Below are 15,121 nucleotides of genomic sequence, written 5' to 3'. Positions count from 1 at the left end.
ACCAGTGTCAGAAATTATAGCTCGGGACATAATGCCTCATTGTTTTATCTTTTACAACATTTCGTAGTCTTATAAAGTAATGAATTTAGTTTCTAGCTGTTAGATAAAAATAAATAAATCATTTCCTGTAAACTGGATCAAAATCCTCCGTAATGGTAGTAGAGAGCTACACTTTTTAAAAAAAAAAGTGTTTTTACACTGCCTTAACTCATTAAAAAAAGTTGAAAATCGCTTATTTTGAGAAGTTATACAAAATTCAACTCATGTTTGTTAGTCAGTTTAATGTATTTTTAAGTTGAAATGACTTAAACATCCAAGTTATTTTTTTAAGGCAGCAACTTTTTTTGTGTGTGTAATCTTCACACAGTGCTGACAAATATTTCCAAAGCACTGAATGATTTGTGGCATATTATAGGCCTACATTTTGAATTATTCTTATTTAATTTTTTTATTCAGTCCAAGTGTCATAAATAAATGACACTCCGCATGTTTATATAGCCTATGCTTAGAAAATAAGGGTAAAAACTGCTCCTGAAAATCAATTCCAGGGGGCAAATATTTGCCTCTAATACATTAATTCACATGAAATATAGAGACGACTAAGAGCTTTATTTTTTTAAATGCCGCAGGAATTAATATGGTCAAGATTCTTGCTAACTGGAATGCTTTGTATTGTGATAAATCTCCAGACAGCCTTTAACAGGTCTCAGGGGAGACATATAGTGAATCATATCCCAGTGCCCGAACTTTACTATGATTATCTGTGTTTACAAGAGGCACCGCCTATGTAAAGTGGTTTGTACTGACTGCTGTCACTTTGTGTGGACTATGGTCATGCTTTAGTCACGCCGCCTAACATCTTTTTTGATCATGCTACAAAGTTCACTCTTGACTCATTTTTATTCCATAAAAAGTAAAAAATTTTGTGCACCCCACATGAGTCGTCTATTATTGGGCTAAAGGTTTTAAATTAAAATTTTGATGCATCTCTCAAGGCAGTTTTAAATTGACAGCCAATGTTCTTCAGGCAGCTCAAAATTTGTGTATTCAGTTTACTTCAGCATAGCACTTACAAACAAGATCTAAATCTCCCTTATATTCAAAAGAAACCAACGCCCTTTCCTCAAGCCACACCTGTAAGCAAGGCAACTGCCGGCACCTGCTTTATATTGTGTTGGAGTCTGAACGTGTCAATAAAGACGTATCGTAACTGGCTTTGACGGTCTTGAAGATCTAAATCTAAGCCGCTGCATGTGCAATATGATACTTGAGAGCCTCAGGCTGGTGTTGAGTTACCATGAAATGATGCTATTAAATCAGATGCGCTACACAAAAGAATGGAAGAGAACAATCTTATATTGCATGGTCAATAAAGAGGCAAGGCAAGATTACCCTGAGAATCAAACAATGCTTTTATTTTCCGTCACCTGGGAGAATCATTAACTGTGCAACAGCACGGCCTATGTTATAATTACATCAGGAAGTCACAAGGTGAAATTAAAGTGATTGGATGGCATTACGGAATATTTCTTCATTGGCTAAAAGCCGCCATGTTTGTTCGCCACATTGCCAATAAGCTGCCAGAACTCCAGGAAGGTCAGCTCTCCGTCGTTATTCGCGTCCAATGAGCTCATGAGCTGGTCAATGGTGGCTGGGTCAGAGGAATTCTGTGAGAGAACACTGAATTAGTCACGTATATGCACTTGCAATGATAGTGTCTCCATCTAGTGATCGTCACTGGTACTCTGCATTCTTTTCTGCTGACCTATTAGTGCGTGGGGGAGTTCCTGTTCTGGATGGGCCAAACAGAAAATGCTCTGATGTGGCATTTTTCCATTGTCTCTGGCATAGTTTAGATGAAGATATAATGAAAGGAGCTGGTTTGTTTTCATGCACACTAGCCGTAACCTTTCTATAATCTTAAGAGTTTTCTGAAGGAAGGATTTGTGTTATTTCCTCCACAAAATCACAAACATGTGACTCACATGGAATTCTTTAGAGGACTGGGATGTGGTTAACTAATAACTCGCACCAGGCCTCTAAAACGGTGCTCTTATCCATTTTGGTTCATTCTTCTCAAGTCTCACAACATAGAATGCTAATCAAACACTGTAAATAACCTTCATTTATTTATTTAAACACTTTTAAAAGATCCAGTATTAAAGGTCACTGATAATATATAAAAAAAATAGTAAAATAAAAATTAATTTTGTAGTAAAATTCAGTAGTATCATTGAAATTAAGTTTTTATTAATAGTTTGAATTGGTTTTTATTTTCACATTTTCCATTTAAATTTTTGTCATTCTGTTTTTCTTTTGTTTAATATGTCTACATAGTCTTTTAATATTTCTAATAGTAGCTATAGCTAAAAATAATAGTTCTTTGCAGCACCTTTGATTCAGCAGGCATGCCTCTTCTTAATAAGAACCATTTTGAGTTGGTTTTATTGTTCTGTGGAGATTTAAAGTAAGAAGAAAAAAAAGCTTTTGATGTTACATGATTCGTTTTTAAGTTCAATGTACTGGTTCCTTTTTCTTACTAAGAACTAAATGGGTTCCAAATAGTAACTTTATATTTAAAGGGATTGTTCATCCAAAAATGAAAATTCTGTCATCATTTACTCACCTTCAAGTTGTTCCAAACCTGTATGAATTTCTGTCTGGTCGCAAAATAAAATATTTTGAAGAATGTCGGTAACCAAACAGTTGATGGACCCCATTGACTTCCTCAGGATAGGAAAATTTACTATGGAGGTCAATGGGGTCCATCAACTGTTTGGTTACCGACATTCTTCAGATCTTCTTTTGTGTTCTGCCGAAGAAAGAAATTCATACAGGTTTGGAACAACTTTTTGGAACAAAGTTTTGGGTAAACTGTCCCTTTAAGTGTAGACCTGAATTTAGGAATATAAATATGAAGTTTACTGACCATTTGTTATACTTTAATAACTCAAAAGGCTTACCTTTACGAAGTTAGGTAACTGGGATGTGACCAAGCTCTGAAACTCTTCCTTACTCAATGTATTTGCAGAGCCATCCTTCCCAGCATAAATCTTGAACTGGGAGACGAGCACGTTGATGGCAGATTCCATGATTTAGGGAGTAGGATGGTTCGGTGGCTGGAGATTAGAAGGTAATATACAGGTTAGTCCTTTCGAATAGACAAATCTGGTCTGAGACTTACAATAACCTTATTTAAAGTGTATCCGAGGTTAAAACAATAAAAAAAAAAACATAAATCAAGACAATCAGTAATAAATGTGCAAAAATATATGGTGATCATACTTATTTTTATAGGGACAATTCTGTCATTACTTCCAAACCTGTATGACATTTAGCAAAATGTCCAAGCTTTTTTATTCATACAGAGAAAGTAGATGGTGATGCACCACTTTAATTTCATGGGAAAGTGCAGCTTGAACATTCTGCTAGGCAAGTCTTTTTGTGTCTCACAAAGAAAAATATACACATGGGTGAGTAAATGTGCATACTAAAAATGATTCAATAAAAAAAACATGTCCAACAGAAGAAGTATCATAGGCTTACCTGGGCTGAGGAGTGATGTTCTGGCTGGAGATGTGTTTAAATGACCACCTCTCACCTTATATCCTCTTCATCAGACCGCCAAACTCAGCGGAAAACCAAAAATCACGCCCACTGCTCCATTTCACAAGTCAGGATTTTCTTATCTATCTCCTGCTTAAATGTTTCCATAGCAATCTCTTTCACACACACACACACACATACATACAAACACAAGTTTGTTTCACTATATTAGTGAGGACATTAAATAGTCTTCCATTGATTTTAGATCAGGTTAATGGTATTTTCTATCGCCAAACCCCTACCCCTAAACACAACCCTCACAGAAACATGCGCAAAACACTATAAATAAAAATGTGTTTGGGCCAAGCCTTTTTAAGTAGTGAAGACCAGTAAAATGTCGTCATGGTTGGTTGTCATAATATTTCACTATATAAGTGAGGACATTTGGCCCTCACAAGTAAACCATAATACACAAGCACATTGTGTTTACATGTTTTATGGGGAGTTCCCATAGACATAATGCTTTTTAAACTGTAAAAACTGTATATTCTATTCCATAACCCTGAACACACCCCTCATAGAAAACCTTTTGCATTTTTACAAATGATTTATAAGCGGTTTTCTTCATGGGGACCAAAAGTGTCTAAATGAAACATTTCGTCCTCCCAACATTGGCTTCAACAGGACCACACACACAATGCATTTATAGAAATCCGTTTGTTTGCGATTATTTCTAGCACAACTTAACATGTCTGTTGATTACTCTACACCTCCCTATCAGGTTTCCTTAATGTTGTCAATCCAAACATCTGTCATCAGGGAAACTTCATCTGATAACTCCATCAAAACTTACTCAGCATCAACAGACATACAAAGCCCTCACTCATACGTCTCCTGCAGATCCGTTTTAGAGGTCAATAGTGACATGTGCATGTATGCAGAATATTAACCCAAAAACGTAAATTTAATCATTTTAAACGGGAGTTATGGTTTTCAAAGGTAAAAATATAAATGAGACAAGAAATCCTCAAGGAATCACCAATTTCTGTTTTGTCAGTTGTAAATAAACAATGAAATAAAATAAAATGAACAATGCAATCCCTTAATAAAGAAGAATTCTCATGGCAATGGAACATAGTTTTAATAATCATCATAAATTGATACATTGTGACATTTGGTCTTGTAGGTGGTTTTAAGTTTCCTTTCATATTAAATACCACTGTGCCATATTATAACTTACCTTAAATTATAAGTTCCATTAAATAACTTTTTATTTTATATTTACAAATTGGACAAGAAAAGGCAAAAATTATATGGTATTCACCCCAGAGGAGTGCAGCAAAACAATAACACAGCTATAATCAAATGATCTTGATGATTCATTACGATGGCTGTTTTCCTAAGATAGAAAGAGGATATAAATAAATGTCCACATCACCACAGTGCAAACTAATCAATTAGTGAAACTTTCTGGTTCCATTTCAGTTGTGTGGTTTTGGGTAGACCATTCTTTTCAGTACCAGCATTCCTTGCTCACTAGTAAAGGCACATAATCTAACACATCAAATTCCATAAAGGAAAGAAACATTCATTTTTTTTTCTAATTTAAATTAAGTGCGAGTAGAACTTGAGTTGGGGAAAGAAACAGAAAAACCGAAAGCTTACAATGACCTCTAAAATCTCTGGCGAAAACAAAACTTAAAAAAGAAACCAGTTTGACACCAGCTTAGTAAGCAAAATCATGGGTATGTGCGAAGAAACCAGGATTTAAAACAAAAATAAAAGATATTAAAAAATCCTAAATAACTAAAATAAAAATCCTGACATTTTACATTTTATTGTTTTTAAGTCGATTTTGGGAGCTCAGGGACATTCTTTTCCGATCTCATTGCACTTTCCCAGTTACTTTCCTCGTTCCCAACTCCACATGTCCTAGGTGATTGATCTATCTGCAAGTAAAGCAGTTTCGTTCATGTGCAAACACTTAATGCTTAAGATGACTGATTCTTTACACAGCAAGCAAGAGTCAAAGGGTTTGGCGTTGAAGAACAGGACCAAGACACCCAACACACAGGTGGGACTTCACTAAGAACAAGACTCCGAAGGGAGAATCCTCACACACAATGCATTAAACTACATCTACAGTCCGTAAAGACCAGGGAAAGTAACAGCTAAGATTGTTTTCTTTCACGTAGTGTTTTTTCCATCCGTTCAACTTAGTTTCTAGGGTGGGCGGCACCAATTACGCCAAAGGTGCGGCGAACTTTAACAGTGCCTCTTTCTCAAACTCCTCCATCTCATCTTCAAGGGAATCATTGTCATGCTGCTCATCTTCTAAACCATCAGCCAGATCTTCCAGGATATCCGCAACGTCCTCGGCGAAGTCGCTGAAGAGCATTCTGTCGTGAGCGAAAAAGCCGCCGCTGAAGAACTGGGCAGTGAGGCGGCTGAGAGACTCCTTGCTTTCCTGAGGAACTCCCTCTAGTTTGCTTAGGTAGATCTCAAGAAGGTCCTGAAACTCCACGAGCTTCACAGGAACAAGCCCCTCGGCGTCAGCGCAGTTGGATACGCCATGGCAGCCCTCGGCAGGGTGTCGGTTCCTCCTGACCTTCTCTTCTTGGTGTTTCCAGAAGTCTACCTGCTCCTTGTGGTGATGATGATGGTGGTGTTGATGATGCTTGGAAGGTTTGGCCTCCCAAGGTCTTTCCTTTTGTCTTTTTTCTCTCTCCTGCCTTCTCTCATCCTTCTTGTGGTCCCATTCTTCTTTGTACTTCTTGAGATGGTCTTTCCTTTTGTCCTTCCCATGCTTCCACTCTTTCCCGCTCCCTGCTTCATCCTTCTTCCAGCGACTGTCATGCTCTTTCTTTCTGCCCCATTCCTTCTTTTCTCCTTTGTGCTCCTGGTGTTTCCTCTTCCAGTCCTCCCGCTTGCCCAGCTGGTCCACCTGTTTGGAGAGTCTCTTCTGCATTTCCACCAAGCTCTCCCTCAAGCCCTGTTTCTTCATTCCCTCCAGCCTCGTCCTGCTCTCCTCCAAAAGAGCTTTCTGCCGCTTGAGTTCCTCTTTCTTATCCCAGTGTTTCTCAGTTCCTTCTGAACTACACTCAGCAGTGGAAGGCGGGGACCCAGAGTCAGGGGCCTGTTGTGGAAGATCTTCAACTGATGGAGAAAAAAAAACAGATAGAAGAATACACTGCAGACTTTGCAAAAAAAAATATTTTTAAATAAAATTATATAAAAATTATATATTTATTATATATAAAAATATATATATATATTTCCATGCTATTTTTTCTAAATAATAAAATTTATAACAAGAATAGAATGAGCAAATCAGCACATCAGAATGATTTCTGAAGGATCATGTGACCCTGAAGCCTGGAGTCATGATGCTGAAAATTCAGCTTTGATCACAGGAATAAATTACATTTTAAAATATATTCAAATAAAAAACTGTTATTTAAAATTGTAATAATATTACAGTTTTTAGTGTATTATGGATCAAATAAATGCAGCCTGGGTGAGCCGAAGAGACTTATTTTAAAATAATCTTACTGATCCCAAACTTTTGAACAGCAGTGTACATATAAAAGACATGAGCATGCACAATGAAATATCCAATATTGACATACCAATAAATTAGAAAAAAAAATCAGCTAATCACCAATATGTTGCCAATATCATTCTAGATTATCAATATTTATTGTGCATATAAATATTCACTACCGTTCAAAAGGTTGGGGTCAGTAAGGCTTTTTAATAAATCTTATGCTGCGTTTATTTGATCAATAATACAGTAAAAACAGTAATATTGTGAACTATTATAACGGTTTAAAATTGTTTTCAATTTTAATACTTTTTTCCTATTTTCAGTGTCACATGATCCTTCAGAAATCATTCTAATATGCTGATTTGACACGTTTTGAGACATTACTATCAATGTTGAAAACAGTTGTGTTGCTTAATATTTTTGTTGAATTTTTTTCATGATTCTTTGATGAATACAAAGTTAATTTATTTGCAATAGAATTAATTTGCAACACTTGTGATCAATTGAATATAACTTTGCCCCTTTTATTTTTGCTTGTTTTGTTTTTAAATCACACTGACTTTTTAAAGGTAGTGCAATAGCTAACAAAAAAAGCTAATAACCTCATTCATCTTAGTAAACCAAAAGATGTATTTTGGCTGTTAAATTTACAAGTACATTCAGAGCCCTTTCCACAATTTCCAAATTTAAATGTTGAGTTTTACAATTCAAATACTATGCATGTGCCGTTCCCACTCTTCCTCATCATACCTGTAAGCTTTGCGAGCTCAGCAACTCGTGCTCTCAGTGTCTGTAGTTCGTCTTTTAAACCAGGCAGTTCAGACAGTTGTTCTTTCAGTTTAGTGTTCTCGTTTTCCAGCACTCCTTTCTCAGTGCTATACATTTCTGTTGCCATTTTCAGAGCCCGGTCCAACTCCTGTTTCTGTGACTGATCATGAAAAATACATAAAATTCAACATTTTTAAATAATCTCCTGGTACGCTCTATAGAAAGTGCATTAAGCCAACTTAGTGGAAAACTGCATTCGCATGCAAAAGAAAAAAACTCAAACACTTTCATGGCATTAAGAGGAAAAACTTTATATACGAAGATAGAGAAGGGACTAACCTCAATCTGAGCCTCCAATATATTAATTTGTTTATTCTCTTGAGCAAGTTTATCAAGGACTTCCTGGAAAAAAAGGTACAAATCCTCAGAGACTGCCACAGGTGAAATCAACTTGTCAATAATAAAAGAACACAGCAAAGAGAATAAAGCAATGCACTAACCTGGTCACTTAATTCTGAACCATCAAAATCATCTGCAGGAGAGAAAATGGATTTGTAATGTTTGTTGAGAATGCATAGACAAGGTGAAGTGAATTATAAAACTGTTAGTGTCAAAAACTCAAATGATGAAAGTAAAAGTCAGTGTAGTTAATGCAACAGCAGTCACACAATTCTGGAGTTAAACTGTCTTTCACTGGCATGTTGTGTCTGGATATATGAACCAGGTCTCTCTGGAACACACTGCTGTTCAAAAGTTTGGGGTCAGCGAGTTTTTGTATTAGTTTTTTAAAGAAATTAATACTTTTATTCAGCAAGGATGCATTAAATTGATCAAAAAAGACAGTAAAGACTTTACATTGTTACAAATGATTTCTATTTCAAATAAATGTAGTTCTTTTCACTTTTATTCATCAAAGAATCCTGTAAAAATGTATCACGCTTTCCACAAAACAATATCAAGCAGCACAACTGTTTTCAGCATTGATAAAATGATTTCTGAATTATCATGCGACACTAAAGGCTGGAGTAATGATGCTAAACTTCAGCTTTGCATCACAGGAATAAATTACATTTTATAATATATTAAAATAGATACAGCTGCAACATTTCACAATATAACTGTTTTTACTGTCTTTCATTAAATAAATGTAGCTTTGGCGAGTAGAAGAGACTGCTTTTAAAAACATTTTTAAAAATGTCAGCGACCCCATACTTTTTTACTGTAGTGTGTTATCAAATTCGACAGTTTACACAACAACAAAAAACTAATAAAGATTTGCCTTTTGATTTAGTAACCCTGGTAACCTCAACAAAAACTTCACGTCAGCAGAATCTCAGCATTAAGCCATTTCAGGGTGAGACGGCCATTACTGACATTAAAGAATTACAAAGGTGAAGTGTGTAATTTCTTGCCAAAAGTGGCACCAAATTGCAATTTAAGTGGCCTGAACAATAGCGTGCATTTGAGGAGCTACCTGTTTGTCCGAGCAATGAAAGTGTGTTTGGCAAAAATTATACACTTCAACTTTAAAAGGTAAGAGTAGTAGCAACAAGCTCATAAGCCCCTTGGTAAAGCAGTGCATCCTGGGTGATGATAGAGACTGCCCTCAGGTAAATGTACCTTTTTTTCCCCACTCATTTGTTGAAATTTGAATATGTGATATGTGAATATGTGATGGGAACGAACTCTACCGTTAGCCCTGGAGGGCAACTCCTATCCACAGCTCAAACGCAAGCATATACTGCCACCTAGCTCAAACTATGAACCTACCATCAGACGGGTCAACCACAGAACCTGGAGGCATAATAACATGAATGCAACCACTGAAAATGGGATATTAATGGATATAATGTGCTATGTATTCATAACCATTGACCAAATATGAATCACTCAATGGTCATGCCCAACCGTTGCAATGTGTGATGTCATGTTAAAAGTTTTGTCGGACCAATTATAAAATGTGACTTTTCCAAAATATGTTTTAAGAGTTGCATCACTGCTACAAAAAACTCACCGGAGAAAAAGAAGGATCCAACACAGAGCAGGACCAATGAGCCCACTATCAGCTGATTCAAAGAGAAACCTCGTTTCTCCTCTTTCCTCACCGGCAGGTTAAACTCCTCCTCGTCTTCTTCCTCCTCGTCAGAGCTTCGCTTCAACACTATGGTGGGTTGCACATGTCTGAGTCTCAGACCATCATCTTCTGCTGAGGTGCCCGCTGGGAATTCAGCACCAAGAGATTCTAAATGATACAGAAGAAAATAAGGAGAAGCAAGATTAGGAGAAATATGGTAAATGTGGGTAGAAATGGAACTAATTTGTTTGTAATTTGTTTTCTTTTAATAGATGTTCTCCACCATTTTAATATAACATTTTAATATAACATAATATATTAAAGCTGTAACATTTTGCTCAGCGCAAATTTAATAATTTAGCAGACGCTTTTATCTACTATTCAAATACATAATGCTTTGATAATGATAATAAAACAATTATAATTAAGTCCAACAATACAAACTAAATATTTTGAATGTATAAATGAATTTATTGAAAAAATTATCTAAATATTTTTATGTTATTTAAATAGTCTGTTTTTCTTACTTATATATAAATGTGGGCAAAACAAAAGTGTTACGTTTATAATTTTGTTCAGTATATATATATATATATATATATACTGTATATACAGTATATATATCAAAGACAAAACATGAGAAGTTAAAAAATATATATTTATATACTAATTAAACTATTATACTAGTATTTTATTATATGTATATATTTATTTATTAATAATGAGTAAAACAATACAAAGACTAAGTGTCATTAAAAAGAAAGGAAAAAGAGTTTATTGCACATTTATAAATTATTAAAAAAAAATTAAATGTCATACCTGGCTCTCTGATCACATCAGGGAATTTATCTGGCAGCTCTATTTCGTCTTTCTCAAAAGTAAGCTCCTCCTCAGACTCAACCGAACCAATGGTTTCTGGATAAGGGCTGTAAGGGGCGGGGCTTTCTGCTGTGGAACCAAAGCCTGTATCAGCCTCAGAGGGCGGGGCCAAGGGCGGGGTTTCAGGGGTGGGATGTACATCAGCATGAATATCAAGCACAGGGATTGAAGAAGATTCAATAGTTTTAGGGGCGGGGCTTATGTCTGCGGTAACATCAGAGACATCGAGAGAGGAGCTCATTTCTCTGAATGGTTCGGGGGTCGAGGTGATTTTGGGCTCTGGTTCCGGGGCGGGGGTTTCTTGGACTGGAACATGCTGGCCGGGGAAGATATCAGTTACGTCCTCTTCAGTGGGTTCGTCAAGGACCGTCTCCTCTGAAAACTGGAAGGCTGATTCTGTAGTGATGCTGAAGGGAACAGCGCCCAGAAGGTCACTGTCAGGGGGAGAACTGGTGATAGTGTCATGGATGACAGGAGCATGGATCTCAGGATCAAGCTCAACATCGGCATGGCCAGATGCTGCCATTTCCTCAAAGAAATCCGGGGATGTTTCCTGGCAAATCTGGATAATCAGACAACATACAACTGTAAATGTTTTGGGAGGGAACAGTTTGACATTGAGTATCAAGAAACAAATTCAAATTCAAATGACAGACACCACCTTTAGTAGAATTTGTGGTTAAACAGGGGAAAAAGAGGTTTGTAATCCATTTCAAATATTTACAGAAATACTGTAGTTTCAGTTGGATTCATTTTTAAGTGCACATAAAGGGGAAGTCCAAAAGTGATGACATAGAAGAGCTATTTTTGGTTCCTCAAAGAACCTTTCAGTGAAATTCTTTTTAATCTTACTGTGAAGAAAATCTTAATAATCTAATGAACCTTTTTTCACTATATAGCATCTTTTCAAGGTTATTCATGGAATCATAAATGCTAATAAAAAAAACGTTATTTTGAAGAGTATGGCGTTTTCAGATTTTTTTGGAGACATTCTTGAATGGACATTGGCTACACTGTCTGAACAAACAAATCAGACTTCATCACAGCAAAATGGCAGTCAAAATTTAGACAGTCAGGTTGAATTTTAAAACCAAGTCAGATTTGTGAACAAAGTGTGAACAAAGTGTGCAAAACAAATACTGTGAACAGGCATATAGAATGGAAACTGAACGTCCTGCGCTGTACATACCAGTGGTGATGCACTGACCTGGTGACCCTCCTCTGACAAAACGCTCTCCATTGGAGTTTCAGGGTCATGTGACCTCACCTCCAAAGAGCTTCCTGAAATAAACACCGTTTCACATTACAAAGCCCACAAATTGGTGTTACAACTGTCACCAATATTGAGATGATGCCGTTTCATTCAAAAATCCATATAAGCAGCACATTAATATACATTATAATACAAAAGTTCAAGGTTGGTACGATTTTTTAATGTTTTTGAAAGAAGTATTTTATGCTAACCAAGAATTTATTTGATTAAAAAAAACACCATAAAAACAGTAATATTGTGAGATTTAAAAGAATTGTTTTCTTTTTTAATGTATTTTAAAAAGTAATTTATTCCTGTGATCAAAGCTGAATTTCAGCATCATTACTCCAGTCTTCAGTGTCACATGATCCTTCAGAAATCATTTGAATATGCTGATTTGCTGCTCAAGAAACATTTCTTATTATTACCAATGATAGTAATAACAGTTGTGCTGCTTAATATTTTTGTGGTATTAATCTTTGGTGAATAGAAAGTTCATAAGAACAGTATTTATTTGAAATATAATTTGTTTGTAACAATACAAGATTCTTTACCATCACTTATGATAAAATTGAATGTGTCCTCACTGAATAAAAGTATAAATTGTTAAAAAAAAAAAAAAAAAATATATATATATATATAACTGACCACAAACTTTTGAACAATTGTGTAAACAAAATGGTTTATTATCTGTTCCAATAACCTGCTATTTCCTCTGAAAGACTGGGGGCATCCCCAATACTTTCAGTCCCATCATCCACTGTTGCTGCAGGGTCGGCAGCAGCTTCCTGAAATCAAAAGTGCACATTAATACACCTGATTCATTCATTTAAAAAGATAATATCACTGACACAAGCATTTTGACAAAGTGGTTTACAAACCTCTGGAGAGAGAAGCGTCCAGCTGTTACTGGATGACCCGGAGCTGCCGGTGCTGTTATCAGACATGGCCCTCTTGTGGCTCTGCACAGCACCTATAGTGGAGATCACCACATGCACATTAGTTCAATACCAATGTCTAATGTTCTGCATAGACCATCATATTCAGTCAAATGAGTGCTAGCATACATTAATGTTGTCTTGTTAATAAGTATGCACTGTTTTCATAATTATATTTATACAGAATTTATATTTATACAGTATTTGACACAAAATGGTTACTAATGCCTATTTTAATATGCAAAATTGTATTTAGTTAACATTGTAAGATTCTCTGACAGAATATCTACAGCTGTAGTCTCGGTTAATTCATACACTCAAGTGAATACTAGATATGTCAATATTTAGATCCCATATTTGACACATTGTGTTTATATCTGACAGTGTAGACACATTTCGAGTGACAGGCAAGGAAAAACACAATACTTGTGAGAAAATGGAGGAATCTTTCACTAACATAAAATGCAGTTAAATACATCTAATAATGAACAGATGTATGGAAAATAATGCATAAACATATTTTTGAACAGATTTACTTAAAATATAATGCAGAAACATGTTTGTATCATAGTCTGTTTTGTTGCATTCCTCAAGCATCAGTGAACCTAAGCACACTTATTATATAATCCACACTGGCGGACTGTAAACCTTATTTATTCAATTAGAGAGAACCGATGCAGGCAACAAAACAACGATTACAGCTATTACATAACTACAAACACACAGAACACACAAACACGGCTGCAGACTATAAAGCCACCTTTAAATGTGACCAAAAATGGTCGAGCGGCCTCATTGAATTCCTGGCCTATTGTTTATCGCGTTTAAATGGACATTAGATTCGATGACGAGCTGTCATCATCATAATGGTGATGCACAGCGTAGGCTGCGTTTTTACATTCTGTACGGCGACCAATTCAGCCTTCAGCAACCCTACACGCCGTGCTGAATGAACACAACCCTCTTCCGCACAAAACAAGAATCCTTACGAACGCATTACAGATATTATACACGGACGTTCTTATATAAAATCCTTACCGTGCTTAAAACGGCCTCAGTCGAGTTGTCGCACGCGTTAATCCGTCCGTTGTCGTTTAATTTCTCCACACGCACGATCCGTCTCGCGAACTTCGCAACTTCGGGAATTGCGAGTTTGCGTTTCTCTCCAATGGGACTCCGATTCAGATCCGCTCACAGCCAATGGGAATGAAGCGTCGTGTCGCGCTCAGACAGACAGCTCATTTCAGCTGTGACTGACAAACGCAGGTGAGAGGGACAATCTAAACGTGAAGTGCTCTCTTTTCATTGACTTGAGGAGGAGTAAAGACTGTCCTGACAACATGCATGAACTCTATATATAGGGAGAAGACATGTTCTCCTCCAGCAGTGTACTGACACGTCTACAGAGCAAGAGCTAAATCTGTTGGGACTTCCCAAATGCCTGACTGCTACAGCTGGACTGGCCTAAATAAACATTGCTCTTGTGTTGCAACATGTTCTTTTGTAATTAAGATATTCTGAGCTAAAGCAAATAGATAGACTGCAGTAGCAGTCATATAAAAGGAAGAACAACAAACAACATGCAAATGTTTTTAGGTGCCTAAATGTAATCTAAAATGCATATGTGCCTAAATGTGATCTACAAATAATTAACTAACATTAAATATGAAGGTTTTTAATTCATGTGTAATGCTTGTTTTGGTGTAGTTATTATTTGGTGGCAAACTCAATTAGAGGCGATTAAATATCATTCACCTTTTTGTATAACTGTACGCATAAATATTGTCAATGGCACCATCCGAATTTTGAATTGTTTTGAAACCAAGATTCGAAAAAGTATTACGTGAGTTCCGAACAACTCATTCGAAACAAAAGATTCGTAAGAATCGTAAATGTTTCGAAGCACACTTCCAAAAGTGAGACGGGAAAGTAGCGCCGGTTTTAGTCGCCTGAGTGAGCGGATTGATATAGCCTACAGCATTGCCATTGACAATTGTAAAATTGAGTAAATATCAATCCGCTGGATGGCGCTATACACCAATTAGAATCAATTATTCCAGAGAGCCACATCATAACATGGCGTACATTGTGAGGTATTTATATTTTGCAGGTTTCTG

General features: G+C 36.3%; 2 protein-coding genes across 3 annotated transcripts; both read right to left on the bottom strand.

The window, feature by feature from the left end:
- Positions 1–1,391: 1,391 nt before the first annotated feature.
- Positions 1,392–3,578, bottom strand: s100a11 (S100 calcium binding protein A11). Its single transcript, XM_081375943.1, has 3 exons — positions 3,547–3,578; positions 2,964–3,119; positions 1,392–1,667 (listed from the first exon to the last, which is right to left on the bottom strand). The coding sequence occupies exons 2-3, from the start codon at positions 3,090–3,092 to the stop codon at positions 1,539–1,541; spliced, it is 258 nt and encodes an 85-aa protein (XP_081232069.1). The 5' UTR covers positions 3,093–3,119; positions 3,547–3,578; the 3' UTR covers positions 1,392–1,538.
- Positions 3,579–4,670: 1,092 nt separating this feature from the next.
- Positions 4,671–14,466, bottom strand: pbxip1a (pre-B-cell leukemia homeobox interacting protein 1a). 2 transcript variants are annotated; one of them, XM_081376886.1, is made up of 11 exons: positions 14,043–14,466; positions 12,948–13,039; positions 12,770–12,854; positions 12,004–12,095; positions 10,755–11,376; positions 9,876–10,103; positions 9,632–9,655; positions 8,362–8,393; positions 8,201–8,263; positions 7,844–8,021; positions 4,671–6,702 (listed from the first exon to the last, which is right to left on the bottom strand). In XM_081376886.1, exons 2-11 carry the CDS (start codon positions 13,011–13,013, stop codon positions 5,789–5,791), a joined length of 2,304 nt encoding a protein of 767 aa, XP_081233012.1. In that variant the 5' UTR covers positions 13,014–13,039; positions 14,043–14,466; the 3' UTR covers positions 4,671–5,788. The 2 variants fall into 2 exon arrangements, with proteins under 2 accessions (XP_081233012.1, XP_081233013.1); XM_081376887.1 differs by having other exon boundaries at positions 12,022–12,095; positions 14,043–14,181.
- Positions 14,467–15,121: the final 655 nt, after the last annotated feature.

The sequence above is a fragment of the Scardinius erythrophthalmus genome (assembly GCF_964197995.2).
Source record: "Scardinius erythrophthalmus genome assembly, chromosome: 10".
Lineage (NCBI taxonomy): Eukaryota > Metazoa > Chordata > Actinopteri > Cypriniformes > Leuciscidae > Scardinius > Scardinius erythrophthalmus.
Note: the sequence above shows the minus strand (reverse complement) of the source record. Positions and strands in the feature narration are given on the sequence as shown.

What these genes read in the sequence shown, in the direction of transcription:
- s100a11 (XM_081375943.1), bottom strand. Translation starts at nt 3,092, where the DNA reads ATGGAATCTGCCATCAACGTGCTCGTCTCCCAGTTCAAGATTTATGCT. An exon ending in AGTTACCTAACTTCGTAAAG is followed by an intron (nt 1,668 to 2,963) that starts GTAAGCCTTTTG and finishes GTTCTCTCACAG; the next exon opens with AATTCCTCTGACCCAGCCAC.
- pbxip1a (XM_081376886.1), bottom strand. Translation starts at nt 13,013, where the DNA reads ATGTCTGATAACAGCACCGGCAGCTCCGGGTCATCCAGTAACAGCTGG. An exon ending in TGATGTGATCAGAGAGCCAG is followed by an intron (nt 10,104 to 10,754) that starts GTATGACATTTA and finishes TGTATCATTTAG; the next exon opens with AATCTCTTGGTGCTGAATTC. An exon ending in TGGATCCTTCTTTTTCTCCG is followed by an intron (nt 9,656 to 9,875) that starts GTGAGTTTTTTG and finishes TTATGCCTCCAG; the next exon opens with GTTCTGTGGTTGACCCGTCT.